Here is a 25,397-nt window from a genome sequence, read left to right as displayed (position 1 = left end):
TCAGGGAGAGTGGAGAACAGTAGATTATACTGTAGCTGTCGCAGTTTTGGAAGAATGACAGATGAGACTGGTATGAAGATGTTGCAGGGGGCAGGGAGGAAGGATCCATATGCTTCTTGGACTGGAGAGACTGAAACAACCACATAAGACCTTTCCAAGCGAATGACAGACCTGAGGCAACCAAATAATGTCCTCCTGGAGGTCATACTGACAAAAAGAACACACTGTCCAAGCTGGATGGGCTGAGAGGGGGCAGATGAGGGTGGGATGTACCAGGATGCTTCAGGATGGAAGCTGGTAGGGACTCCTGGTAGATACATGTAGCCATGGTCCCTAGCAAAGGGGACAAGCGAAATGACTGATGTGGAGGCAGCCATATCAGAAGAATTAGCAAAATGAGCATCTTTTGGAGGGAGTGCTGTAGAAACGTGTGGAGTGCGCAAATCCTTTCCAATCTTGGAAGGTAGGATTGCGTGGCTGAGCACTACAAGCGAGTGTGGGAATGGTTTCGGTGTCTGCAGAATTGGTGGAGATACATCAAAAACCGGAATGCCATACACAGGTGCTTAAGAAGTTTATTGGCACTTAACCTGCCTCCTCCTTTTTCTTTGGCATTGACAACTTGTTCTTGTGCGAGGGATGACTGCTGACATTCCTGGCTGTCCTTCTTCACATGAGGGCTATGGTCTTCACCTCCATTCATCAGCTACATCCATGTCCACCTCACCAAACACCTTTGGTGTGTGACACTGGTACCTGAGTGAACCCTTTCACAACAAAACATGCCTTCTCAACCAGCCCCCCCTTACCATCTCCTTCTTTATACTCCAACACCCAATGACTTCCTATTGTATGAGCCCCAGGAGGAAGAGGAACAAGGCTATAAACATTCATCAACCTTAACTGATCTATTTCCTGATCCATGGCTGCCCTCCACCTGGATGCATCACTGCAACAGACTGCCTCATCATAAGTAGCAGGGGGAATCAAGAGATCATAGGTGGGATCAGCTGGGTCATGGTGAGTATTGCTTTGTAGGGCCAGGCAAGCATGTTCAGAGATGACCAAATCAATGACTGCAGCAGAGAGCAGACCCACAGAGGTGTCAGAGGATGAGAGATCAGACTCTGACAGCTCAGTTAACAGGGAAAGAGGGCCATTTAAGTGGGTGGTATGACCAGAAGCAGTTGTGACAAAGGGGGCAGTTGCAATGGGAGAAACAGAGCAGGCACAACATGTGGCCAGGCATTCCTGTGTTGCCTGAAGAGACTCAGTGAATGCCTTACCCACCTCAGTTTGTACACTGGTCCTGCCAGAATGACACAAAGTAGTAGGGGGAACAGTGACAGAAGGTTGAACCACAGTCAAGGGCATCAAGGGCAACTGAGATGATGAGGGCAATGGGGATGGGGGTTGTGAGTCATCAGAGTCCTCATCCGAACTTAAGTCTTTGTCAGTCATGGATGATGGTCCACTGGTTGATGTGTTCTCAAAGGGTAACACATGAATGTCTTCATCAAAAATGACATCCCTAGAATCAAAGAACTGCCCAGTGCTAACATCCCACACCCTATATGCCTTGACCCCTGGTGGATAACCCATAAAGCATACCAGTCTGGACTTGGGTCCTAATGTCTGCTGGAGTTCTAAAGGGATATGCACATAAGCTCAACAGCCCCATACCTGCAAGTGACTGAGATCAGGTCATGTGTGATGCAACATTTCATAGGGCATGATCCCATTTGGTAAGACATGTGACCCTGTGCAATTATGTAGATAGGAAGCTGTGAGCATTGCCTCACCCCAGTAAGTGAGTGGGAGCCAAGTGAGATGTAACATGGCCAAGACATGTCCCTCTAATGTGTGGATAACCTGTTCAGCAACCCCATTTTACTGGTGCATATATGGCATGGACAAACAATGAGCAATACCCTGTGAGTTCAAGGACTGGATGAACATATTACTGAGAAACTCTCCCCCATTGTCCAACTGCAGAGCCTTGACCATCATACCATGCTGCCATTCCCAGTGGGTTCAAGTAACCTCTGAGGCTTCAAGAGCCTGGTCCTTGTGGGAAAGCAAATGTACATCCAGGACATGGGTATAGTCATCAAGGATAACCATGAAGTACAACTTGCCATGGAAGGTCTGCATCAGCATAGGTCCCCCAAGATCAGTGTGTACAAGCTCAAGAAAGGTGGTGGTATGGCTCTTAGAGGGTTTGAATGGTGAGTGAGCATGCTTCCTGACCACACAGGACTCACAGATCAACTGCAGACAGGAGGAGCTAATGGTGATACAGGACATGATCAAGGACAGTTGACTTGCCACCCTGCCACCAGCATGGCCAATCCTGGCATGCTGCAAATCATAGGTGACTGGGATGCAAGCAAAGGTGGTGAGGACCAGGCTGGTGGTGAGAGGTGGGGGTGCATTGAAGCAAACAAACTCAAGGTCCAGGAAGCAGAGGTTATTTGACTGTAGCTGCACACCACCCAATGGACATCCATGGTAAGAGAGCTCAGTGTGCAGATTCTCCCTGGAAATTGCAACCCCAGCCCTGGTGGAGCATCCACCCAACCAAGATGAGGTGCAGTGCAGCCTGTGGTGCATGCAAACAGTTGGTGAGTCATACCTGATACTTATCACTGTTGATGGATAGGAAGGCCAGACATTCACCATGTCCAGTAGTAGGTAAGTGTCTGTGATTGGCCATTTGAATATTCACAGACATGTCTGGCACATAGGTTTGAAAGAAGGCACAATTGCAGACCAGCATGCAGGAAGTGCCAGAGATCAAAAGACTAGAAGCTGAGAGAGTGCCAAGGCATGCCTTTAAGGCTGGTGATGGTGTAGGTGCATCCCCACCTTCATCAAGCTCAGTATTAACCATGCAAGTAAGATCCCCAGAATGTGTGGCCCAAGGAGAGGCCACAGAAGAGTCAAGTGCTGTCACAGCCACTGGAGCTGATGTAGGAGTGGGAGGTGCAGGTGCAGTGGGTGTGGACACAGTGGTCACTGTGGCTGAAGTGAGTTTGTCCTTTTCCTTGTCAACTTTACCCTTCTGCCAGGAGGGTTGTTGACCAGCCATACTGCCCCCAGGCTTGAAGCAGTGTGCCTTATCATGATTGCTAGCACCACAAATGAGGCCCTTGCCAATGGGAGTATCACAGTAGGTGCCTGATGGATTGTTGCATGTCTTCTGGAGGCCTGTTGCTGGGTTTACATTGGGTGGGCCAACAGGCAAGGTTGCAGCATTAGTGTACTCAGACCCCACAGACAAAAAGGAGAGTTGTTGGACCAAATGGTGAGCCTCAGCCACAATCTTGACTGAGACACTCTCAAAAGTCACCAAGCTCATGGACAGTGCCATAGAGATGGAGGAATGGGTCGTAGAGGCAGAAGTCTTGGATGCAGAGGAAACAGAGGTACTGGTAGAGGCAGCAGCTGCAACAGTACAGGAGCTTTGTAGGAAGAGGTGGAAAGACAGCCAGGTGCCAGTCTCTGGAAGACCTTCAATGAGATGGAAGATAGCCTCCTCATCCAAGTAGGATGCCCCCATGCAAATGAGGTCATACCAAGCAGCAGAATGCTCTGACAAGTAATGAGCCACATCACTGGCATCCTTCATACACATGTGCAAGATCCTCACCTGTACAAGGTGCCATGAACCAATGTCAACATGGTCAAAATTATCATGGAGAGTGACCCAAACATCCTGAGCAGTGGTAGGCCTCTCTTGGGGGGAATGACACAAAGAACAGCTGGTGATAAATGTCAACATAAAACATCTTTTGCCACAGCATCTGCCTTAGACCAATCAACTATTGCCTTCCACTCATCATCTGTGAGCTTAGCAGGATTTGGAGGTTTCAGCTTTACTGATGCAAACTCAATAGGGTCCAGCAGGTCTGTGCCATCACTGACATGACTATATGTGCCCTCACAATCCAAGGCTAGAAGCACCTGTGTCTTCCAGGCAAAGAAGGTTGAGGCATTGGTTAACTCAGGGATATGATCAAATTTGCCCATGATGAACAGTGATGTCTGGAGCAGCTGGGGGTAGCAAAGACACATGTTAAAAGTGTATATATGTGCCTATATGCAGATGGATGAGTAATGTCAGAATCAGTGATGAAGAGGGCTCACAACCTGTTGTAAAACTGATAGGACACACTCAGCATTGTAGACACAAGTGCTATCATTGACAATACCTGATAGGACACACTACAGGAGGTAAGTACACACATGTGTCCTCAGGGGTTACCATACCCACCTCAGCATCATAGACAAAAGCACTGAGGTGTAAACTAACATAAACAGTTCTATAAGTACAAGTGCACCTAACATGTGACCATTGACACCAACACTCCCAAGCTTCTGGCTGTTTGCTAACTGTTGCCTTGCTATTACCCACCCACAGTATGTGTGTCTTCTCACCTTCTGAGCTTCTTGTCATTTGCTGATCCTTGACCTGCTGCTATTACCCATATACAGCATGTGCCCATTGTCACCTGTTGAACTTTGTTGAACTTCTGGCCATTTGCTGATCCCTGCCCTGCTACTACTTTTCTGCAGTGAGTGCATCTTCTCACCTTTTGGGTTTCTGGCCATTTCCTGATCTTTGTCCCACTATTACCCATCCACAGTATGTGCATGTTCTTGCCTTCTGAGCTACTGGCCATTTGCTCACCTTCTCTATCTCCCATCCAAAACCTGTGTGTGTTGTTGTCTTTTGAGTTTCTGGCCATTTTCTGATCCTTAACTTGCTACAGTACACTTTCTCATAATGTATCTGGTCATAATGTATAATTCTCATAACATATGGACTTTAGGCAATTCCCACTGTGGTATGCAGGGAAAATGCAGTATTTTTGTATAATGTATAATGTATAGCCCACAAACTACTTTCATACAGTATGAGATACCCTGTTAGCAGTGATGAGCATATGGAATTTGTTAGGGTGACTTGCCACATGGCAGATTGGAGCTCAGCACTAGCCTGCACTAGCACAAATAGGGTACAGAAGTGAGAAAAAAAAAAAAAAAAAAAAAAAAAACTGTGTTCACTACAGACCACCATGCCAGCTGAGCTTGGGGAGCATAGACCATGGCCAAAGCCAGCTCCCTACAATCAGCAACCAAGGGCACAGCCATCCAAAAGTACTCCTGCCACATCAGCCATCTTGGCAAAGCCAAAAAGACATGAAAATCTCACTCTTAATGATTGGCTAACAGTCTTTGCATACATTGACAAGCACCCAGACCTACCCCAAGACCAAGTTGTTTTGTACTTTAGCTCACAAGTGGAGGGTGTTTTGAAGTTCACTCAGGCAACTCTTTCCCAAAAACTAAAGGAAAGGGAGCAGCTGGAAGCACAAGTACAAAGCCATCCAGATGCACTTTCAAGGAAATGCCCTCATGCAGTCACAAGTCCAGAGGTCAAGAAAGCACTCTTCAAGTGGATCAAGCACATGGAAGAAAAGGGGGAGGTGGTGAATGGCCCAATGCTGCAAGAGAAGCAGAAATGGTTCAAGGATGAGTTCAACATTCCAAATGAAAAGTGCCTTCATGGTGAAGGGTGGATTGCACCTTTCTGCAAGGCATACAAGATCAAGGAATACCAGCAACATGGAGAAGCTAGATCCATTGATCCAAGTACAGTGGACAGTGAAAGGGCTCATGTGCAGAAGGTCCTGGCAACATTTCCACTCAAGGACCAGTGGAATTTCGACAAAACAAGTCTGTTTGCATTGTGAGTATCACACAACCAGATTTTCACAAGTGCACTCACCTTTCAACAATGGGTAGTGCTCCTCCTGATCACAGACTTGCAACAAAACAAATGAAAGGGAAGAAAAAGGAAAAATTCTGAATTACACTTGGGCTCACTGCAAATGCAGATGGGAGTGAGAAGATGCCATTGTTCTACATTGGGTGGTCAAAGAAGCCATGCTGCTTTGTAAACAAGACACCACAGCAGTATGGATTCTACTACCATAGCAATCAAAAAGTATGGATGACTGCAGATTTATTTGAGGAGTAAGCACAAATCTAAACTTTTCAGCCCCACTAAACTCATATCAACCACATCTCAGGTGGGTGAAGATGTTCAATAGGAAAATGGGCAACAAAAAGTGTTATGTGTGCCTCTATGTGGACAACTTTAGCAGTCACTTGATCACCTACAAACCAGGACACATTCAGCTTGAGTCCTTCCATCCAAATCTTACCTCACATGTCCAACCAAATGATGCTAGCATCATCCATTCATTCAAAGCCCACTACAGACAGGGGTTTTGCCAGCATGTAATTGACCTAGACAAGGCTGGAGATGAGACATCTACAAGATAACCCCTCATGAAGCTATGGTAATGGCTAAAGAAGCCTGGGATGCAGTCATGCCAATCACTATCAAGAACTGTTGGGATCATTGTGGAATCCAGAAAGTGACTGCACCAACCTCTCACCCTGCCCATGCAAATCCAGAAGCTTGGAGTATCATACAAGACTTTGCTGCAGACTCAGCCATGACTCTTCCAGCTGCTGAAAAATGGCTTCAGGACCTGCTCAGGGACAAGTATGTTTATGAACATTGGCAAGAAGCATTCAACACTGTCATGGGAGCTGAGGGAGATGCCACACAGGCTGTAGCAGGTGTTGAGAAGCTTGCCCAAGCAGCACTTCACCACACTGGACTTACCATTAAGATAACCCCATGCACAGACCTGCCACAGCTGGTTGCTCTCAAGGAAGCACTCTCCAACTCCATCAAAATCTTGAAATCACACAATTGGATCATTGGATTGCCACCCACAATTGATGAAGTTCTTGATCCCAAAGAGGAGCAAGAGATTGGAGAGTCTCAATATGCATTTGAGGGTGGAGACACTGAAATTGTTGCAGCAGTGCAGTGTGAACTTGCCATCAAGCAGGGTGAGGTTGTGGAGCTGGAGTCTGATGATGAAGATCAGCAAACTCCACTGAAACTGGATTATGCTGACCTTATTAACATGTGCGAGACAATCGAGTCAGCATGCATGCAGGTCAGTGACACCAACTCATTGTTGGATCTGGCAAGACTGCTCCATCAGTTCTGTGGTATGCTTCACCATGAGGAGCTGAGAAATGCATGCACACAAACTAAACTGGAACAGTACTTTGTTAGGAAATAATTTCACATGTTACATTTTGTCACATTTTGCCACACACTGGTTCCATATAATTCTCATAATGTATAAAGATTTGGCTGTGCAACTAGTATACATTATGAGAAAGTGTACTGTATTACCCATCCACAGGAAGTTTGTGTTTCAACCTTTTGAGCTTCTGTCCATATGCTGACCCTTGCCCTTTTATCATCCATCCACAGAGCGTGTGTTGTGTTCTTACCATTTAAATTTCTGACCATTTACTGACACCCTGCCCTGCTACTATCCATCTTGCCCATCCAGTTTGTGCGTGCTATCACCTTTGAATATGCTGGCCATTTGCTGACCCCTACCCTGCTACTATCTATGTTACCCATCCAGACCCTGCGTGCTGTCACTTTTGAAGCTGCTAGCCACTTGCTGACCCTTGCCCTGCTGTTACCTATCTGTAGCGAGTGCGTGTTCTTACCTTTTGGGCTTCTGGCTGTTTTCTGATCCTCACCTTGCTATTACCAATTCACAGCTGAGTGATGCTATGGAATGCTGTAGTTTGGAATTGGACACTTCACCAGTGCGTGCTTCGCTAGTGCATATTCCCATCTGCTGACCCTTCGCCTGCTATTACCCATCCACAGGACGTGCGTGTCCTCATCATTTTGTCCTTCTGGCCATCTGCTGAGCCATCTGCTAAGTCTTCCACTGCTATCACCCTTTCACAGCAAGTGCGTGTTCTTAACATTTGAGCCTCTTGCTGTCTGATGACCTTTTCCCTGCTATTTTACATCTGCAGTTCGTTCGTGTTCTCATTATTTGTGCTTCCGGCGGTCCGCCGATCTCTGTTGTACCATTGACGATCACAGGATTTCTGGCCGTCTGTTGACAATTGCCCCGCTATTACCCATCCTCAGATTGTGCGTGTTCTCGTTATTTGTGCTTCTGGCGGTCTGCTGATCTCTGTTGTACCATTGACGCTCACAGTACTTCCGGCTGCCTGTTCACAATTGCCCCGCTATTACCTATCCTCAGATTGTGCGTGTTCTCATTATTTGTGCTTCTGGCGGTCTGCTGATCTCTCTTGTACCGTTGACGCTCACAGGACTTCCGGCCGTCTGTTCACAATTGCCCCGCTATTACACATCCTCAGATTGTGCGTGTTCTCATTATTTGTGTTTCTGGTGGTCTGCTGATCTCTGTTGTACCATTGACGCTCACAGGACTTCCGGCCGTCTGTTGACAATTGCCCCGCTATTACCCATCCTCAGTTTGTGCGTGTTCTCACCTTTTGACCTCCTAGCCGTTCTTTGACCCATTTGACTGTCTGTGCCTCTGCTGACCCATACCCTGCTATTACCATTTGACCGTCTATCCCATGCGTACCCTTGCCCTGCTATTACTTATTACAGGAAGTGCGTGTTCTCACTATTTATGCTTCTGGCAGCCTGCTGACCCCCGCCGCACCATTGACGATCACAGGAGTATGTGTTCTCACTATTCGAACTCTAGCAGTCTGTTGACCCTTGCCCTGCTATTACCCTTCCACAGCGAGTGCGCATTCTCACCACCTGAGTGTCTAGTTGTCTGCTGACATTTGCCCTGCTATCACCCACCGCAAGGAGTGTGTCTTCTTTCCATTTGAGTGTCTCGCCGTTTGCTGACCTTTGCTCTACTATTACCCATCACAGATTGTGAGTGTGGGGCTTCAGGCGATCTGCTGATCCCAGCCTTGCTATTACCAGCTTCAGGGAGTGCGAGCTATTACCATTTGAGTGTCTATCCCTCTGCTGACCCCTGCCTTGCTATTATCAATCACAGGATGTACGTTGCTTCTGACTGTCAGCTGACCCTTCTCCTGCTGTTACCCATCCACAGCGAGTGCGTCTTCTCTGCATTTGAGTATCTGACCGATTGCTGATCCTTGCCCTGCTACTTCCCATCTACAGCAAGTGCGTTTTCTCACCATTTGAGCCCTGGCAGTTTGCTGACCCTTGCCTTGAGATTACCCATCCATAGACTGTGTGTGTTCTCAACATTTGAGCTGCTCCGCCATCGCTGACCGTCGTCCTGTGCCCTGCTGCTACACATCCACAGAGAGCACTCTTTCATCTGTTGCTCCGATAATACCACTGTACCTCAGGCAATGGATGAAAGCCTTTCACCATCAGGCTCGTCAAATTTTACGTTCCCAGATCTGTGAGTACAGTCAATTCCATTACCGATGACGCTTCTCATGGTGATGTACTATTAGCTCTGAAGCGGTGTCCACCGGGTTCTCTGAAGGCGTGTCTTTCGAACCCTGTGAAGATGTGTCCGTCGATGACCCTGATGCAGATGCTGGTTCCTCCGCTGAGCCTGCCTGCTGCTACCTATCGGATGAAGTGATCTGATCGCTTCAGTCTTCCAATCCAAGTTGTTGGCCATGGTCATGTTCTGTTGTCCCTGTGTTTCGTCCAAAAAAGAGCAGAAATAAATAAAGAAAAGGAGGAAAAGGAATACAAAACCAAAAAAAAAAGTGCCTGTTCCTTGTACGATACGCACTTCATCTCGGAATATCAACATTCCTGCCAAGCAATGGCTAAGGTATACTTCATATGTCGTACAGTATTTAGTCCCACTATCGACATTACCATTCAGTCTGCCTTTGCGCCTACACAAGTACCTCTGTCCATGACAGATCCGTTCACTCGTCATGAAGACTGGACGAGAATTGCGATGGTGATTCGACGTTAGAATCCGTTTGTTACCGTACAAGCCCGACTCCTGCCACTCGGAAATGACTGATACAAACGAATTGCCTGCGTCTCAATTATGTAATACTCTGTATGCTCGACTACCACATTGACAATATGGCGAGTGAGACCGCAAGCACGATATTAACGAGGCTGGCTCAGCGGGTGCCCCAGGTACCACTCTACATCGCTGGTGCCGTATCTCTTTCAGTCGTCACATGTTTACTTTTCCGTAGTCGACCGCCACAACGAACCCGGGTCATCGCTGCGAGCAAAGAAAGAGTCCTCATCCTCGGCGCCACGAGTGGTGTCGGACGTGTCATCGCTCAGCAGTATGCTGTTCGAGGTGCATATGTCTGTGTGGTGGGTCGCCGAGAGGAAAAGCTCAACGAGGTCGTGCAGGAATGTGTCGAGCTTGCTGCTCGGAATGGGTTCGAGGGTAGAGGGCTAGGAGTGCGAGCCGATATTTCCGATGTCAACGACATGATCCGAGTGCGCGAAACGGTGGAAAAGGGTGTGTATTCCGTGCTGGTTCTGAGGTCAAAGAGGATGATGATACTCAAGCGGCCTTTTTCAGCATGGAGCGGCTTGGATACCGTCATTGTCGCTGCGGGAGTTTCGACTCTGCAGCCTCTCATGGCTGTCGCCGGAGTTGAGATGTCAACTCCGGATATCGTAGGATCTCAGGCGAGTCCGGAGGGCATTCAACACGCAGTTAACGCTGCTCAAGCTGCCGTCAATGGCAATTATCTCGGCTCCCTTGTCGCCGCAGTCACTTTGGTCAGCCAACACCCTTATCACCGTTGTTTTCTCGCTGCTGACCTGTTTCCTTAATAGATCCCTCTTTTGACCTACACATCCTCCTCTCCATCTATACTGTTGTTGTCTAGTGCTGCAGCAGTGTTACCCCCACCTACCCGGTCCATCTATGCCTCGACGAAGTGTGCATCCCTTATGTTGTACCAAGCCCTTCAAATTGAACATCCTTCCATCAAATTTACATTTTTCTTTCCCGGCACTATCGAGGGTGACTTCCGTGCCTCTGCGGTGGACAACCCACCCGGTTGGACTACTCCGCCAAAAATTCACGAAGATGACCCAAAAAAGAATGGTTTGAAGCGGGAAGTGGTGGCGAGAGGGTGTATGCGCGCGATTGACAGAGGAGAGAGGAACGTGTATATTCCTCGCCATTACAGGGTTGCACACGTTCTCTATTGGTTCTGGCCTGCGTTCATCGAATGGAGGACCAGCGTGAAGTATAACTTCAGGTGAGCAGGCTTGGCCACCTGTCAGACGTCCGTGTGTCCAAGCATTTTCTCTCTACAGTGCTAAGTAGTACTTGGGTGGCCGTGGATACGTCGATGATCGATTCAAAAAAACAGGGGCCATGCGGGTCACGTGTGCCGCGTTGTATGTGCTGTCGGATAAGCTCGTGTTGCGTTGTATTCTAGCCAGTAGTAGTGTAGCAATTTGCTTGGATGCCCTCGAAGACGCCGTGCGTCGTGTTTGGGTATGGGTCCCTCATATTCAAGGTACAGTGCAGGTGGCCAACGAAGGTGGAAAGTCTTGCTGATATCACTAGCCACCCCCATACATCATATCGGAAGGTAAAATCAGTCCACCACATATCGCTTTAGCGGACGAGTTTTCACGACCATCTTGTACTGATCGTCGCGATCGTCAGTGCCAGGATTTCTTAAAGGTTACGTGCGGCGGTTTGCGCAGAAATCGCATGATCATCGTGGAACGCCAGAGGTACGTACACTGATGTTGATGTTCTACACTCTACACATTTGATTGTCTGGTCCGTTCCCTTTGTTCTGTTGCTGTAAACGTACATACCTCAAAGAACCCAGGCCGAGTCGTTACCCTGGTCCACAAAGAAGACTGGGATCACTTTTCTGGATCTGTGCGTCCCTGTTACTATCCCTCATATACATATCGTTGGTGATACCATCATCCTGCATATCCTGCAAACACACACACACACGCTGCACACGCTATCGTACCGATCTTTTCGCCCGTTTTGCTATTGCAGGATGCCTTTCCCGATGAAGATGTCGTTTGGGGCAAGTCCGCTTATTCTGTTGTGAACCGAAACGCATGCTTAGTTCTGCTAACCTGGACATCGAACATGCGCTCTGCTGTTATACAGGTATCGCGTATACCGTAAATCCTCTCTACGAATCTGAAGTTCGCGATTATCTGGGTAAGTTCTCATGTGCTCAAACTTTCTTTGTAACAAGCATTCGGACGATTGGCGAACCAATGCATACATTTATCATGCGCAGATTACCGCGAAAAGGTAAACACCCTCTTTTAAAAAAAAAGAAAATAGAAGAGATATTTCATTCCCCCTAGGATGGGTATACCCTAGAGACACTCGATGTATATACCATAGAAGACGGGGTCGAAAAAGTGATCGTCCATAATGTACGTCGATGCTCCCTCTTACACCTGCATGCATCCCTTACTCCATTTTTTGTATTTTTCAAAATTAAAAGGCATATGTCGGTAGATTATCTGGACTCATGGCGTGGTCGGCATTGATTCTTTGGACTTTTCACTAGTGTTATGTCGGCCATCCAGATAACCCCTCATTCGGTGCGTGATTTTGTACAGTAACCTTACTTCCGAACTGTACATAACGGCATTTTCAGTGGGTTCAGAGCCTCTGGAGGCTCTCGCGGATCGCATCTGGAGATCGGTCGGACCGTCGGGGAGAAACAAGGTGGGTTCGGGACACTGGAAACTACCTGTACATGCGAACGACCTCGTCTTTTCATACAGGACTACTTATACCAGCTGGCAGAGTCTGTTAGGAAACTCGCACCTGCGTCCTTCGACTCTCATTTGTTTGCGTTAGAAGTAAGACTCGCATCACGCTCTCAGCTCTCAGCCCCTCTTACCACCCTCAACGTAGGATAGAGTTCGCGAATTGGATGATAAATGCGCCAACGAAACCCAAGAATAGCACCGACAGACTCGATAGCTAGAAACATGCGTAGGCTGTGAAAACAGTAAAGCGACACAACGGATATGTGACACGACAACTTCTATGCGTTAGATATTACAACCCCAGCCCAACTTTGCAGTTCGAAAGGTGATTCGCGACCGTATTGTCAACGGAGACGTGTAGATAATAGGTCAACGTTTGAGAGATGCACTGAGCGTCCCGTAACCGCTACGCGGGGGCGTTCCGGCCTGAGGAGAGATAGGAAGTAGGGGTGTGCGCAGTTCTGCTGGTGTCGAGCGCGCCAGGCTACGGTCTCGTTCGACGATACTGGTGATAGTGGGGCAGAAATTAGGCGCACCCGAACACGACATTCGTTTACATTCATGTCACTCACCCTCGCATCACTGCGGCGGTGGTCAAGCGCTTGGCTTGCCTCTTGCTTTGGTTGTCTTCATATCGATCTGTCTCGTCCACGATCTCTTCGGATATGATTTCCTACGAAAAGTGTCAGTTCTTGAAACAGTGCACAACGAGCAGTTGCTAACTTCGATGACGTCTGCGTTGTGGTGTATGATGTCAGAATTGCCGGAGTAGGGTAAGGTTGTGGGACCACGGACCTTCGAGTGTGATCACACCGATAGCACCACCCGCTATGCCTGGCGTATGACTGATCAAGAGCAAGTGCGCGCGCCCGGTTTGGCTGCGGGAAAATGTTCGTACACAGCGCCACGACCAGAATGAGAACGAGATCTCACAAGTAATCCAACGCTTGGAAACAATTTATAGAAGGATGTGCTTCGGGAAGAATGGAGAGCTTAAAGTGGGATACTGGTAAACATTTCGACGGGTCATAGGTAAGGAGCTAGATCGTAGAGTTAAGCACCGTTTTGTCAAGGAAAGAAAGACATTCTACCTTCTTGACGAGAAGCAAACCTTGGAAGGCTAGTGGATCAGCTGGTTCATGAATCGGGATTCGAGAATATCCACTCGTGAGTCTGCAAATGAACGGATTAGAAACAAGGTGCGTATATGGGGTTCGGACGAATGAAATTACATTGCTTCCACTGTTGCGTGGTCCAAGATAGTATCCGAGCTCAGAGTCACCACATCCTGGGGAAATGTTTGCGTAAGCGTAATTGGACAAGGACACTGAAACGAAAACGGACACAAATTGGCGTCATGATGCTCTCCACATTCTTGTTGTTGAGCTCCAGTACCCCGTTGAGTATGCAGATTTCGTCGTCTCTCAGAGGTTCTTCTCCTGTACGATGGAACTGAAGGAAAGATTTCAATTCCGCTTTCTTGTAGGTGTGCGTCTCGCTCTTTCCCAACACGCGATCAAGAAGCTTGGCAATGGGATAAGCGACGGGAGCTGTAGCCAAAATGCAATGCAGTCAACAAATTGGAGTTAATGATTACACTCACATAGTATATACATTAGGAAAAGCACGAAAGGCGCGCACCTCGCGCCGATAGCGAGTCCGTGTCGTACGCAGACCGCTTGTGGAATAATTCTAGAATTTGCGGAGAACCCCTCATAAGATGACAGGCACAGACTGATAGCGTGACCCTCTTACTCGCTACAGGACATGCGTCGTTTCCTCGGTGTTCAGTTGACCCCGGTGTAAACGTGTCTACGCACCCGAAAATGACTGACGTACTGGTTAGCGGGTCGTATGGTGTGCGAGGATGTTAGGACTTACCAATGGCCGTGGTAGAGATAACCACAGCTGCTATACCCCCACCGATCTGAAATGTGGGCTGAGCATGTGGGTCACACGACCAGATGTATGCTTACGGCACTATCAAGGAAGATAGGTAAACTCTCGTTGATGACCTGAGCATGTGATGTCGGTTAAAAGTGTTCTGGACACAACGGTTCGGACATACGACGTTGCTAAGGAGCAGGACCTGGCACGCGAGTGATAAGTAGAAATGCAAGGGTGAGCACGGTGCACCACTCACAACCAGCACCCAATGGCGTCCCTTTTGCAAAAGCTTGTGAACTACGATGGATATGAGAAGGAATTGCATTGCGAAAGCGACATTCCACGCGCCTTTCTGAGCGTTTTCCCGTTCGGCGATGTCATCAGAGGAAGTTGCGAGGACACGGAGATGAAGCTCATCAAGACCCATAAGCCCGAGTGTAAGCCTGACGAAAAGTGAGCCTCGTCACGCGAACGATACAGAGAACATATTCGAGACATACCCGGAGAACACTCCACCTGCGAGGACGAGAATCGCACTGATAGCAATCTTGCACCAGAATTCTGGTGAGTCTACAGGCTCATGGTGTGTAACCTTGGGAGACTGAACCAGCAGTGAGCGAGCTGCGTCGATGAACATGAAAATTGGTGAATGTCGGTCTGGATTCCCGATCGGCTTTTTATACGTTGATTGATGGGAAAACAGGAGTCGAGGACCGGTTCGGGTGAGCAAAACGACCAGATTCCGAATTACGTAACTCGAGGAGGGGGGTCAACTCCTATTATTACCACATCGGGTAGTCAACCCCTTCCCATCGCCTTTTTCTTGTATGACCACCTTCTTGAGGGCACTGAGGGCCTGTCACTACAGACCACACAGGCTGACGAGGGGTGTGGTCACTGCGATGTCTGGGCAAGTGAGACACCACTCGGTATCGGACCAAGAGGACACTGCACCGGCTGAGAAACGACAGCGAGTGGATGTCAGTGAAGCCAATTTAACACCTGCGTCTACCAGGGCTACTTCTTCTATTGGTCAGGGGCAGAAGAAACAGCATGCACGAAAGGAGAAGAAAAGAAAAAAGCACGCGATTCCGGAGCCGTGCTCGACTGAAGACGTGCTCTGGCATGACGTCGTCTCTCTGTTGGGATCAGAAACCGTCGATCAGAAAATTGCGCAGGGTGTTGAGTGGGAATCGCCATTCGACTTCAGGGAGGAGCTTGAAGTAACCGTGTCCGCGCTGTCATCCAATGGTGCGTATATATATTGTACCTTTGACCAAGCCGTTGACGGTCACGTTGAATCTGCTGCTGACGACGGCCGACTGTCTTGCATACCGCAGGTGACGCGTTGGCAATCGGACCGGACCCGCGCAACTCATGGGTGATTGTAGTCCCGTTCGCGCTGCCAGGGGAGAGGGTACGCGTGCGGGTATATCGTAGTTCGCGGCTACACTCCTTCGCAGATTTACTCGAAGTGGTATCCCCGAATCTCGAGTTGCGGGGCAACAGCCGGGTCAGGTGTAAATATTTTGGCAAGTGCTCGGGATGTCAGTATCAGGTTTGTCCGTTTTTTCCTCTTCTTGAGTTTGGTATTCAAGTGAACAGATGTTATCATACGAGAGTCAACTCGACATCAAGCGCAATGTAGTCATCAAGGCGTATCAGAACTTTTCCGGTGTGTCTCAGTTAATTTATACTCTTTTCCGCTCTTAGATACGAACTACTAGGACTAATCGAATCCTCAATACCAACTGTTCTTCCGACAATCGGCTCGCCCCTACAGTACAATTATCGTACTAAGATTACTCCACATTTCGAAGCGGCTCCAAAACGAGCCCGACAAACAGAATCCGCGGACGCCAGCACTTCCAAACCAGATTGGTTGAAGATCGGATTCAACGAAATCGGCAAGAGGACTGTCATGGATATCGAGGTCAGACCTCTTTCGCGGTGTCTTTGCATGTTGCCTGACATGTTTCAGGAATGCCCAATCGCTACCCCTGTCTTGAACGAGGCTCTTGGTCGAATACGGAAAGATATCATCGGGTGGGTGGCCACGTTCTGTCACTGCAGCGCTGTCTCATCGGCGAACAGAAATATATGGTCATACAAGAAGGGCGTTTCGTTACTGTTGCGGGATTCAATAAAGGCGAACCCAGCGAACGAGAAAGCTATGTCGAGTGACACAGACAGCCAATCGCAAGAAGAGGAAAGTCATATTTGCATAACCGATCCCAAAGCGATAGTTCGGGAAAAGGTCGGGGAAAAGTATTTTGAGTTCCCCGGTCACTCGTTCTTCCAGAACAACAACTCAATCCTTGTTCCCCTCACTGACTACGTCCGAGATGCAATCTTCCCAACAAGCCTGAAACATTCCCCCGACCACCAGCATCCCACGCATCTAGTAGATGCCTATTGCGGGAGCGGTCTTTTTTCCATCATGTTGTGTTCACATTTCCAAACAGTCGCGGGTATCGAACTATCTGCTGACTCGATCAAATTTGCTACTCATAACGCGCATCTCAATGATATTCCTGAAGGGCGATGCACGTTCCGCGCCGGCGATGCTGCCAACATTTTTTCTGTCGTATCCGAATTTCCGCGGGAGAAGACTGCGTTGATCATCGACCCGCCACGGAAGGGATGCGATGAGAACTTTATCGATCAGCTCGTTGCGTTCCGTTGCAAAACTGTCGTCTATGTCAGTTGTAACGTTCATACACAAGCGAGGGACGTTGGGATGATTCTTGACAAGATGGGGAAAAGTGCAGACGAGAAGGCAAGGTATGTAGTGGAGAGTCTGAGGGGATTTGATTTGTTCCCCCAGACAGCACATGTAGAGTCTGTCGCTGTGCTTCGACTGATTTAGATGCGATTCTGCTTCGTGTCCTAAATGAATCGTGCGATAAAGAGCTCGCAGCGCTCGCGTTTGATTGGTCGGGCTAGCGATGAAATTTAACTCATAGCAAATTAACGTGACATGCCAAGTTCATGTGGCAGACTTGGTCGCAAGAAGCTTCCGCAGCACTGCAACTTAACGTACACAGAGACAATCAAGTTCATGAATCATCATCCCGCTGTACGGCGCAAAGCTCGGGCCGGCGGTTTGTGCACTGGAATCTATTGGAATTTTGGAGGGCTATGGCAATGTTGTGATCCAATGCGGGAAATACCTACGATAGGCAACCAATCTGCACTCACCCGGCGTCCTGATAAATCTACCCCACACTTCTTCACGCAACTGAAACCCCCTGTATTGATGTGGGGGTGTATTAACAAACCATTATACCCGAGAAAATCGAAGTTCATAGAGGCACATACATTTGTCCGAAGAGAAGTGTACACCAGTAGAAAGGATATTACATTGGAAGACAGGAAGACAGGGAAGTATACAATAATATACATCTGCAGGATAGATAGCAGGCTCGAGTCCAGTCTCACATCTTTCTTGTCCCAAGACCACGTAAAGAGCGACCCTACACCATTGGAATGGGAGGACGCGACTGTGCGCCACTCGTACTATATGAAGTGGTATCCCTTCCGGGGGTAAAACTCGTCAGTGGGAGAGACGAGTGTATTGACGGAACCGTTTGCGAGCCAGTACCAGTATAGTACGTCATGGGAGACACAGTTCTCGGTTGCAAACCGGTCGTCGTAGACTGATCAGATAGTTGGCGATTGTGGGTCTGCCAAATCGGGTTCTGCCCTCCATTTACTTCTGCCACCGGAGGAGTTCGGACGCGGCGATATCGCCGGCGTTTACATAGGATGTAGGTCCCAAAACCTAGGAGAAGAAGGAATGCAGCACCACCCACAGTGCCTCCAACGATGGCACCTAGGTTACTGGATTGAGATCCAGTGGATCCAGTGGATGAAGTAGGCGCATTCGGGTTCAGGTCCGTCTTGTCTGATTACATTCACCTAAATGACAGAAGACGAAGGTGATATGGATATCTCACTTTCTTGGTAGTATTGATAAGCTTGCTGCTCATTCCAGATTTGCGCTTCCCAAGTCGTTGCTTTCGAGAGTGTGGGTGAGCAGGTCTGTGTTGTGAAGTATCCACGTACGATCGATCGAGGCCCAGTAAGGAATAGTTTCGTTTCCCTCTATAGAATAACTGGAAGGGAAGTACCTAGTGAATTGTGTATCAGAAGCAAGATAGCACATAGATGAAATACCAAAACTGACACATCCGTCTCGCTGGACGTGCAATTCTGGACAAATGTTGGCCATCTGAATTAGCGGAATTAGGCTCGGAAGAACGTATTAAAGGTACTGCGAAGTTGCTCACGTCTGCAAACTGTCCGTATTGTTGGCGCCCTGGCAAAACGTGCACGCCATCATCAGGTTATAGCAGGACCAAGAACTTGAAAGCTCGATAAGTCGGTGGTTATGATGTTAGGCGACCAAGTCAAATCATACCAATAGCAGGGCGTGACTGTTTGTCCAGAGGGTCCGTCGTAATGAGATCCTGGAGGTAAAGCAGGTTGCGTCCAAGCTACAAAGAACTTATCAACGCAACACCTCAGCAGTGGCAAGGGGGGAACCTACTGTTTCCGACACAGGCCGCTATAACATAGGCAACGAGCAGACAAGGAGGCATGGTTTCCTGGTTGTCCATCCATTCATACCCGCTCTCACATTGAGCTAAGGAGGTGATGCTGCGCAGATACGGGTGGAGTAGCATCGTTGACGCTGTAGTATGCGGGTACGACGCTACAATAAGAAACAACAACTGGAAGATAATTGTCGCCACTCTGCCCAGGGTGGAGGTTGGCCACGGCAGCCTCATGACGGACCTCACTGCCTTCAAAACACGAGGTAACGCCGAAGTAGCTCAGATCACAGTACCCACGCCATGTACTTTGATATCTGCCACAAGACACAGTGCAGTGCCGGCTATCGCCGCGGCCGGGGTGATGATGAGAAGCCGCTAAGGTTTACTTGGCTGGCCATCCAAGTAAGTTCCAAGTATGTGTGAGAAAAGACATAGAAACTTGCAGGTTTCCAACTTCCCTAGTTGCTTACATAATGGGAGGCCTTCCAGTCATGTGGCACTACCACAATGGAGGACTTTCATCAAGTCCAGCAATAAAGTTTCACAGAGCATTACAATTTATATAAAGCATTTACAATGGTGAACCCAAGCATGGCCAATGGTAAATTAAGGAATATCAAGGTGTAAGGCTAGTAGTGATGTTACATAGATGGGCAATTGAATTGTCACTAAAGTCTAGTGACCAGTCTATTAGCCACTTGGCCAGCTGGACACCTGTCCCAGGTTTTGCTGATATGGCATGCCAAGTCCATCCAGCAAACTTGAGTATAAGAAGCTTCTGCAGCACTACAGCTTACCATGCACAAAGATAATCAAGTTTCATGAATCATCCGGTGTATGACACAAAGCTCGGGCCTGCAGTTTATGCACTGGAATCTATTGGAATTCTGGAGGGTTATGGCAATGCTGTGATCCAATGTGGGAAATACCTACAATAGACAGCCAATCTGCACTCGCCGATGACAAGGACGCATATACAAATAATCTACATCCGCAGGACAGATAGCGAGCTCGAGTCTAGTCTTACATCTTTCTTGTTCAAAGACCACGTAAAGAATGACACTACACCATTGGAGCGGGAGGACGCAGCTGTGTGCCACTCATATTATATGAAGCGGTATCCGCTCCGAGGGTGAAACTCGTCAGCGGGAGAGACGAGCGCAACGACGGAACCGTTTGCGAGCCAGCACCAGTATGGTACGTCATGGAAGACACAGTCATCGGTTGCAAACCGGTCGCCGTAGACTGGTCGGATAGTTGGCAATTGTGCATCTGCCAGTTCGGGTTCTGCCCTCCATTTACTTCTGCCACCGGAGGAGTTCGGACGCGGCGATACTGCTGGCGTTTACACAGGATGTAGGTCCCAGAACCTAGGAGAAGAACAAATGCAGCACTGCCCACAGTGCCTCCAACGATGGCACCTAGGTTCCTAGATTGAGATCCAGTGGACGCAGTAGACACATTTGGGTTTAGATCCGTCTTGTCTGATTGCATTCACCTAAATGAGAGAAGCCGAAGGTGATGTAGATGTCTCACTTTCTTGGTAGTACTGATAAGCTTCTTGTTCATTCCAGATTTGCCCTTCCCAATTTGTTGCTTTTGAGAGTGTGGGTTAGCAGGTCTTTGTTGTGATGTATCCACGCACGATTGATGGCGGCCCAGTAGGGAATAGTTTGGTTTCCCGCTATAGAATAGCCGGAGGGGAAGTACCTAGTGAATCACGTATCAGACGCAAGATAGCATAAAGACTGAAAAACCGAAACTAACACATTCGTCTCACCGGACGTGCAATTCTCGACGAATGTTGGCCATCTGAATTAGCGGGGTTAGGCTTGGAAGAACGTATTAAGGGTAATGCAGGGTTACTCACGTCTGCAAGTTATAACCGTCTGAACTGTTGGTGCTCTGGCAAAGCGTGCACGCCATCATCAGGTTATAGCAGGACCAAGAACTTAAAAGCTCGATAAGTCGGTGGTTATGATGTCAGGCGACCAAGTCAACCCATACCAAGAGCAGGGCGTGACCGTTTGTCCAGCGGGGCCGTCGTATTGAGATCCCGGTAGTAAGGCAGGCAGCGTCCAATCTACAAAAAACTTATCAACGCAATGCCTGAGCGGTAGCAAGGGGGGAACCTACTGTTTCCGGCACAGGCCGATATAACGTAGGCAACGAGCAGACAAGGACTGGTGGTTTCCTGGTTCTGCATCCATTCATAGTCGCTCGAGCAATGAGCTTGGGAGCTGATGTCGGCGCGCGGATACGGGTGGAGTAGAATCGTTGACGCTGTAGAATGCGGGTACGGCGCTACAATAAGAAGCAAAAACTGGAGGATAATGGTCACCCGTCTGCTCAAGGCGGACGTTGGCCATGGCAGCCTCATGGTAGACCTCACTGCCTTCAAAACGTGAGGTGACGTTGAAGTTGCTAGCCCAGATCATGGTACCCACGCCATGCATTTTGATATCTATCACAAGACACAGTCTAGTGGCTATCACCGCTGCGGGGGCGATGATGAAAATCCACTAGGGTTTACTTGGTTGGCCATTCAGGTAAGTCCCAAGTAATGTGTGAGCAAAGGTGGAAACTTGCAGCTAGCTGCTTATATAACGGGAGGTCTCCCAGTCTTGCCACTACTTCAACTTGTGGCCCTAGTTAATCCTATCATAAGTGGGACCACTGCGACGGAGGACGCTTTACATAGATGGGAAATTGAATTGTCACCCCATCCATCTCATCGAAACCTTCCGATGGCGGTTTAGTGCATTTGAAACTTCCATACACGTCCACGGTGGCTGCACACTATCTCAACGTGGCAAGCGTCAAGATAGCCGAATCGATAGCTCTTTCCAAAGCTGGGTGCCATTTGAACCTGGTCATCCATACCCGTGTTCCGCTGCGTTCCTGAGCGAAGACGCGAAAAACTGGGTTTTTTTGTTCTTGAGTTATTAAGGCCATAACATCCGCTGATATTCCAATTCTCCGGCCCAGGCTTCGCGACATACACGCAGTGACTTCGAGCCACGTTCACGGGGTTCTTCTACCCGGACTGTTCCAGAGAGCGCCGCCATCGACTGTCAAAGGAGGTATAGTCAGTGCCTCAGGCCAACGTCCCGTGTGACATATTTGCGCCTCCACACCTTACTTTTGCCGCGCGGGCCTTCCTTCCTCCCATCCTTGGTCTGTTCCGCTCCGGTCAAAGCAAGCTTCAGGGTCGAGCCGTCGAGGCTTTTGTCTTGGACGCTATGGCTTACAGCTGCCCTTCGGTTTCTGTACAATGTGCCTCGTACTTCACAAGCCAGTCCGGACTAGATCCATGTTGTGCCGCCCAGATGGTCGACCAATCCTGTGGGCTGAGCTGTTGGTCGTGGTTCAGACCTCCCTTGTAGACAGTTTCTGACATCTCATTCTGACAGACACGATATCGGCGAAGTCAAACTCAACCTTCAAAGAGAGTTTGTACATTCCTAATGCAACGACGGCTAGCTACACCACCTGGTCAATGCGCACAAGCCAACTGTATTCTATCCTCAATACTGACGATCGATATACACAGTTCATGGGCAAGCTACAACCTCCTCAGTGCTTGCGCTATTTGCACGCAGCAGTCTACCTGGGCAAGGTGCGCCTCTCGACCGCTCTGAAACCGCCGCTTTCGCTGACTCTGGCACAGCTGGGCCACATACAGCGCAAGTTGCGGAAACTACGTGTCTTCGACTACGTACGGCGTCCTTAGTACCTAATCGTAGGATTCTCACGGGGAGCTAACAAGAAGTCTGTAGGTACTATCCTTGGGATCAAGGCTGCAGACTTCCGGAAAATGAAAAAATCCCATTCTTCGCGGCTACTAATCGTACGCACCGGAGTTAGCGCTGCAATTATGTCAATTATCAAACTAATGCACCTCCCACAGCAATATATTGGACAAATGGTACATTCAACGAGAATGAAGCAGCTGTGAATGGATCATCAGGTATGTATGACCGGTACGTAAACGCATGACGGAATCTCACCTTGCGCTAGGGACGCCTGATGTCACCGGACAACCACTTGCAAGCTCTTCACCAAGTGCGACGTCCACTTCATCTAGTTCTTCATCTGGTGCGATCATTGGTGGGATCGTCGGGGCCCTTGCCGTAGTTCGGTTTGGCAGGTTTCATACTCTGGTACATCGTTCGCCGGCGTCGACACCAAGCTCGACTTCAACCAGCCTCCCAGCAATCTTCATCTTCCCCGCCGCTGCCGCACCCTTCAATGGCCCAGACGGTAACTTCCCCATACAAAGTGACCTCAACCCTGTCTTCGCAGGAGTTTCCTAATGCCAGCCAACACTTTGCTTCCCCCATGTCACCCATGATCACCTCACCACTCTCCGCCCCCATCACAGACGCCGCCGATATGATCTCTCCATTCTTCTCACCTATACGTTCAGTACCCACCACGACCAAATCTGCAGAGGCACTCGTAGGAAGGAACGAATCTCCGCCACCACGGCGAGGGCGTATGAACCCCCCACCTTACTCACCTACTGCTCCGGCCGGATCATCATCATCATCATCCCCCTCACCACCACCTCCCAGGCATCCCTATCACTCGGAAAAGCGCATCAAACGTGTTGCAAACTGCTCCGTTGACACGGCGACCACAACCGCTGAGGCTGATTCGGCACCGCTGCAGGGGCCGCCATCAGCCAAGCCAATCTGTCATGCGGAAGCGAGGCCACAAGCCACGAGGATGCGCTCCGGAGAGAGTGAAGACAGCACTAGGAGTGCTGGCACAGTATTCACGAGTGTGGGGGTTGGTTCTGCTCACCAGCGCGATGCAAGGACGGATCCGAGAACTTCACGAAAGCGCCCACCCGTTGTCTGATTGGTTAGGTTCCTTTTGTCTGGGCTATGTATGAGGAAGATGGGTCGTTTCACTGTTACCGTAGCCAAAACGACGACCGTTTATGTTCTAGTTCGTTTGATCATCTCTAGGTAGAGATGGACGTAATATACTAAACTTTATTCATGTGTATCACGAGGTGTTCGAGTGTCATCCGGGCTCGGGCTGTGGCAAGGGGTCACAAGATTAGTGGGTACGTAAATGCCGACTGGATCGGAATCAGAGATAAGATGAGATTATGTACATGCAATATGCATGTCCGGTTTGAGGACCGTGAAGAAAAATCAAAGGAAATGTTCCGATGAAAGCTTTGTGTATGGTTTAATGTTCCAAGGTTTATGAATGGCAAGAAAGGGAACTCACTGACCTCCCTTCTTCTCTCTAATCTCGGCGACCTTCATTTTCCCCTCATCAGGACGTTTGTTTGCGTAGATGATTGTGTTTGATAGCACGGCAAACAAGTTTTGGTGCATAGTTTAATGCTTTGAACTATGAAAGTGGCAAAGAAGATAACTCGCTAACCTCATTTCCTTTCTCTGATTCCGACTGATTTAACTTTCCGTTCTTCAGGACGTTTCATTCTCTCTGCGGCAGTCTGCGCCTGAACGATCTCGCCCTCTCTCCTCCACTCTTTTTTCTCATACGCATCGTATTCCTCTCTAGCATCTATCCAGCGCTCCTGAACATCTTGCACGTCTCCAGGAAGTGGTCTTGCTGCAGTCGAGAAGAGGGAGAATGCATTGGGCCGAGCGGACGCAGAATCCGCAGAACTATCGATAGTGCCCTCTGGTGCGGGAGCTTCCCTTGGAGGAACGAATATATATCCAGTTGCACGATCAATGGCTCGCGCGAGGTGGAGCATGGAAGCTTTGTCCTTTTTGACCCAACGTATGTCAACCTTACACAGCGAACGGCGACGAAAAAAGCAGGAAGCTGCTGCATACCTCAACAGCCAGCGTCTCGAATCCTACGAGACCAAAATCTTCGATGACGGATATCAATGCCATGTTAAGTGCTGTGAACCGTGGGGAGATTGTGGTGAGGACATTCTCAAGGTGTGACAGATCCTGGACTTCAGTGTAGAAGTCAAGGTTAAAGTCTATACGATTTCAAGAGGGCTGGTCAAACTTGTGTGGGGGTGGTATCACAATCTATCATATACCTAGATCACCATAGTGCGACAGGAGGTCGATCTTTGACAAAACGTTGATGTGAGGTAGTTCCAGCTGAAGCATCGTTCGAAGGGACAGTAGAAGAACGGATACATACTTGGCGGCGTCGGTGACGTAGTGTGCGTCACACAAGTGCACGGCGGCTAGCTGATTACGATGGCGAGTGAGCTCCGCCCCATGGATATACGGTTCGATTAGCAGAAGAACGCACTCGGAACCCAATCTTCAATAGCCGTTGTG

General features: G+C 48.8%; 9 protein-coding genes across 9 annotated transcripts; 5 read left to right on the top strand and 4 right to left on the bottom strand.

The window, feature by feature from the left end:
* Positions 1-6,374: 6,374 nt before the first annotated feature.
* F5J12DRAFT_896657 (uncharacterized protein) lies at positions 6,375-9,535 on the top strand (the record flags this gene model as incomplete). The annotated part of the gene is made up of 8 exons (XM_051747964.1): positions 6,375-7,046; positions 7,787-7,873; positions 8,012-8,062; positions 8,130-8,180; positions 8,248-8,298; positions 8,366-8,416; positions 9,286-9,341; positions 9,397-9,535. 8 exons carry the CDS (start codon positions 6,375-6,377, stop codon positions 9,533-9,535), a joined length of 1,158 nt encoding a protein of 385 aa, XP_051596121.1.
* Positions 9,536-9,994: 459 nt separating this feature from the next.
* On the top strand, positions 9,995-11,149 carry F5J12DRAFT_726387 (NAD(P)-binding protein; the record flags this gene model as incomplete). Its single annotated transcript, XM_051741719.1, has 3 exons — positions 9,995-10,391; positions 10,455-10,657; positions 10,715-11,149. The coding sequence occupies 3 exons, from the start codon at positions 9,995-9,997 to the stop codon at positions 11,147-11,149; spliced, it is 1,035 nt and encodes a 344-aa protein (XP_051596120.1).
* A 206-nt stretch (positions 11,150-11,355) lies between these two features.
* On the top strand, positions 11,356-12,805 carry F5J12DRAFT_726380 (ChaC-like protein; the record flags this gene model as incomplete). Its single annotated transcript, XM_051741718.1, has 11 exons — positions 11,356-11,409; positions 11,460-11,484; positions 11,562-11,632; positions 11,727-11,786; positions 11,916-11,950; positions 11,989-12,086; positions 12,169-12,182; positions 12,239-12,310; positions 12,448-12,481; positions 12,538-12,608; positions 12,668-12,805. 11 exons carry the CDS (start codon positions 11,356-11,358, stop codon positions 12,803-12,805), a joined length of 672 nt encoding a protein of 223 aa, XP_051596119.1.
* F5J12DRAFT_856791 (uncharacterized protein) lies at positions 12,537-15,260 on the bottom strand. The gene is made up of 16 exons (XM_051746718.1): positions 15,043-15,260; positions 14,891-14,985; positions 14,799-14,839; positions 14,724-14,744; positions 14,632-14,670; positions 14,537-14,582; positions 14,476-14,485; positions 14,259-14,347; positions 14,000-14,205; positions 13,888-13,943; positions 13,747-13,828; positions 13,589-13,695; positions 13,451-13,533; positions 13,379-13,389; positions 13,228-13,328; positions 12,537-13,160 (listed from the first exon to the last, which is right to left on the bottom strand). The coding sequence occupies exons 1-16, from the start codon at positions 15,177-15,179 to the stop codon at positions 13,025-13,027; spliced, it is 1,260 nt and encodes a 419-aa protein (XP_051596118.1). The 5' UTR covers positions 15,180-15,260; the 3' UTR covers positions 12,537-13,024.
* A 184-nt stretch (positions 15,261-15,444) lies between these two features.
* F5J12DRAFT_907233 (tRNA methyltransferase) lies at positions 15,445-17,411 on the top strand (the record flags this gene model as incomplete). Its single annotated transcript, XM_051748898.1, has 6 exons — positions 15,445-15,793; positions 15,883-16,100; positions 16,148-16,227; positions 16,256-16,475; positions 16,524-16,588; positions 16,637-17,411. 6 exons carry the CDS (start codon positions 15,445-15,447, stop codon positions 17,409-17,411), a joined length of 1,707 nt encoding a protein of 568 aa, XP_051596117.1.
* Positions 17,412-17,830: 419 nt separating this feature from the next.
* F5J12DRAFT_856781 (uncharacterized protein) lies at positions 17,831-19,519 on the bottom strand. The gene is made up of 7 exons (XM_051746717.1): positions 19,095-19,519; positions 18,966-19,041; positions 18,835-18,909; positions 18,732-18,776; positions 18,611-18,675; positions 18,502-18,561; positions 17,831-18,449 (listed from the first exon to the last, which is right to left on the bottom strand). Exons 1-7 carry the CDS (start codon positions 19,333-19,335, stop codon positions 18,019-18,021), a joined length of 993 nt encoding a protein of 330 aa, XP_051596116.1. The 5' UTR covers positions 19,336-19,519; the 3' UTR covers positions 17,831-18,018.
* A 547-nt stretch (positions 19,520-20,066) lies between these two features.
* On the bottom strand, positions 20,067-21,726 carry F5J12DRAFT_412671 (uncharacterized protein). The gene is made up of 8 exons (XM_051739295.1): positions 21,545-21,726; positions 21,238-21,496; positions 21,109-21,184; positions 20,972-21,052; positions 20,869-20,913; positions 20,747-20,811; positions 20,638-20,697; positions 20,067-20,585 (listed from the first exon to the last, which is right to left on the bottom strand). Exons 1-8 carry the CDS (start codon positions 21,551-21,553, stop codon positions 20,164-20,166), a joined length of 1,017 nt encoding a protein of 338 aa, XP_051596115.1. The 5' UTR covers positions 21,554-21,726; the 3' UTR covers positions 20,067-20,163.
* A 581-nt stretch (positions 21,727-22,307) lies between these two features.
* Positions 22,308-23,610, top strand: F5J12DRAFT_412546 (uncharacterized protein). Its single transcript, XM_051739294.1, has 6 exons — positions 22,308-22,458; positions 22,515-22,720; positions 22,772-22,819; positions 22,881-22,951; positions 23,012-23,071; positions 23,122-23,610. Exons 2-6 carry the CDS (start codon positions 22,569-22,571, stop codon positions 23,415-23,417), a joined length of 627 nt encoding a protein of 208 aa, XP_051596114.1. The 5' UTR covers positions 22,308-22,458; positions 22,515-22,568; the 3' UTR covers positions 23,418-23,610.
* An 898-nt stretch (positions 23,611-24,508) lies between these two features.
* On the bottom strand, positions 24,509-25,304 carry F5J12DRAFT_785744 (uncharacterized protein; the record flags this gene model as incomplete). Its single annotated transcript, XM_051743283.1, has 3 exons — positions 24,509-24,883; positions 24,930-25,084; positions 25,148-25,304. Coding segments are annotated over 3 exons (687 nt in total), but the record flags the coding sequence as incomplete, so codon positions are not given.
* Positions 25,305-25,397: the final 93 nt, after the last annotated feature.

This window comes from Pisolithus orientalis, assembly GCF_024613125.1.
Source record: "Pisolithus orientalis strain OTSU chromosome Unknown F5J12scaffold_42, whole genome shotgun sequence".
NCBI lineage: Eukaryota > Fungi > Basidiomycota > Agaricomycetes > Boletales > Pisolithaceae > Pisolithus > Pisolithus orientalis.
This window is presented reverse-complemented; position numbering and strand designations above follow the sequence as displayed.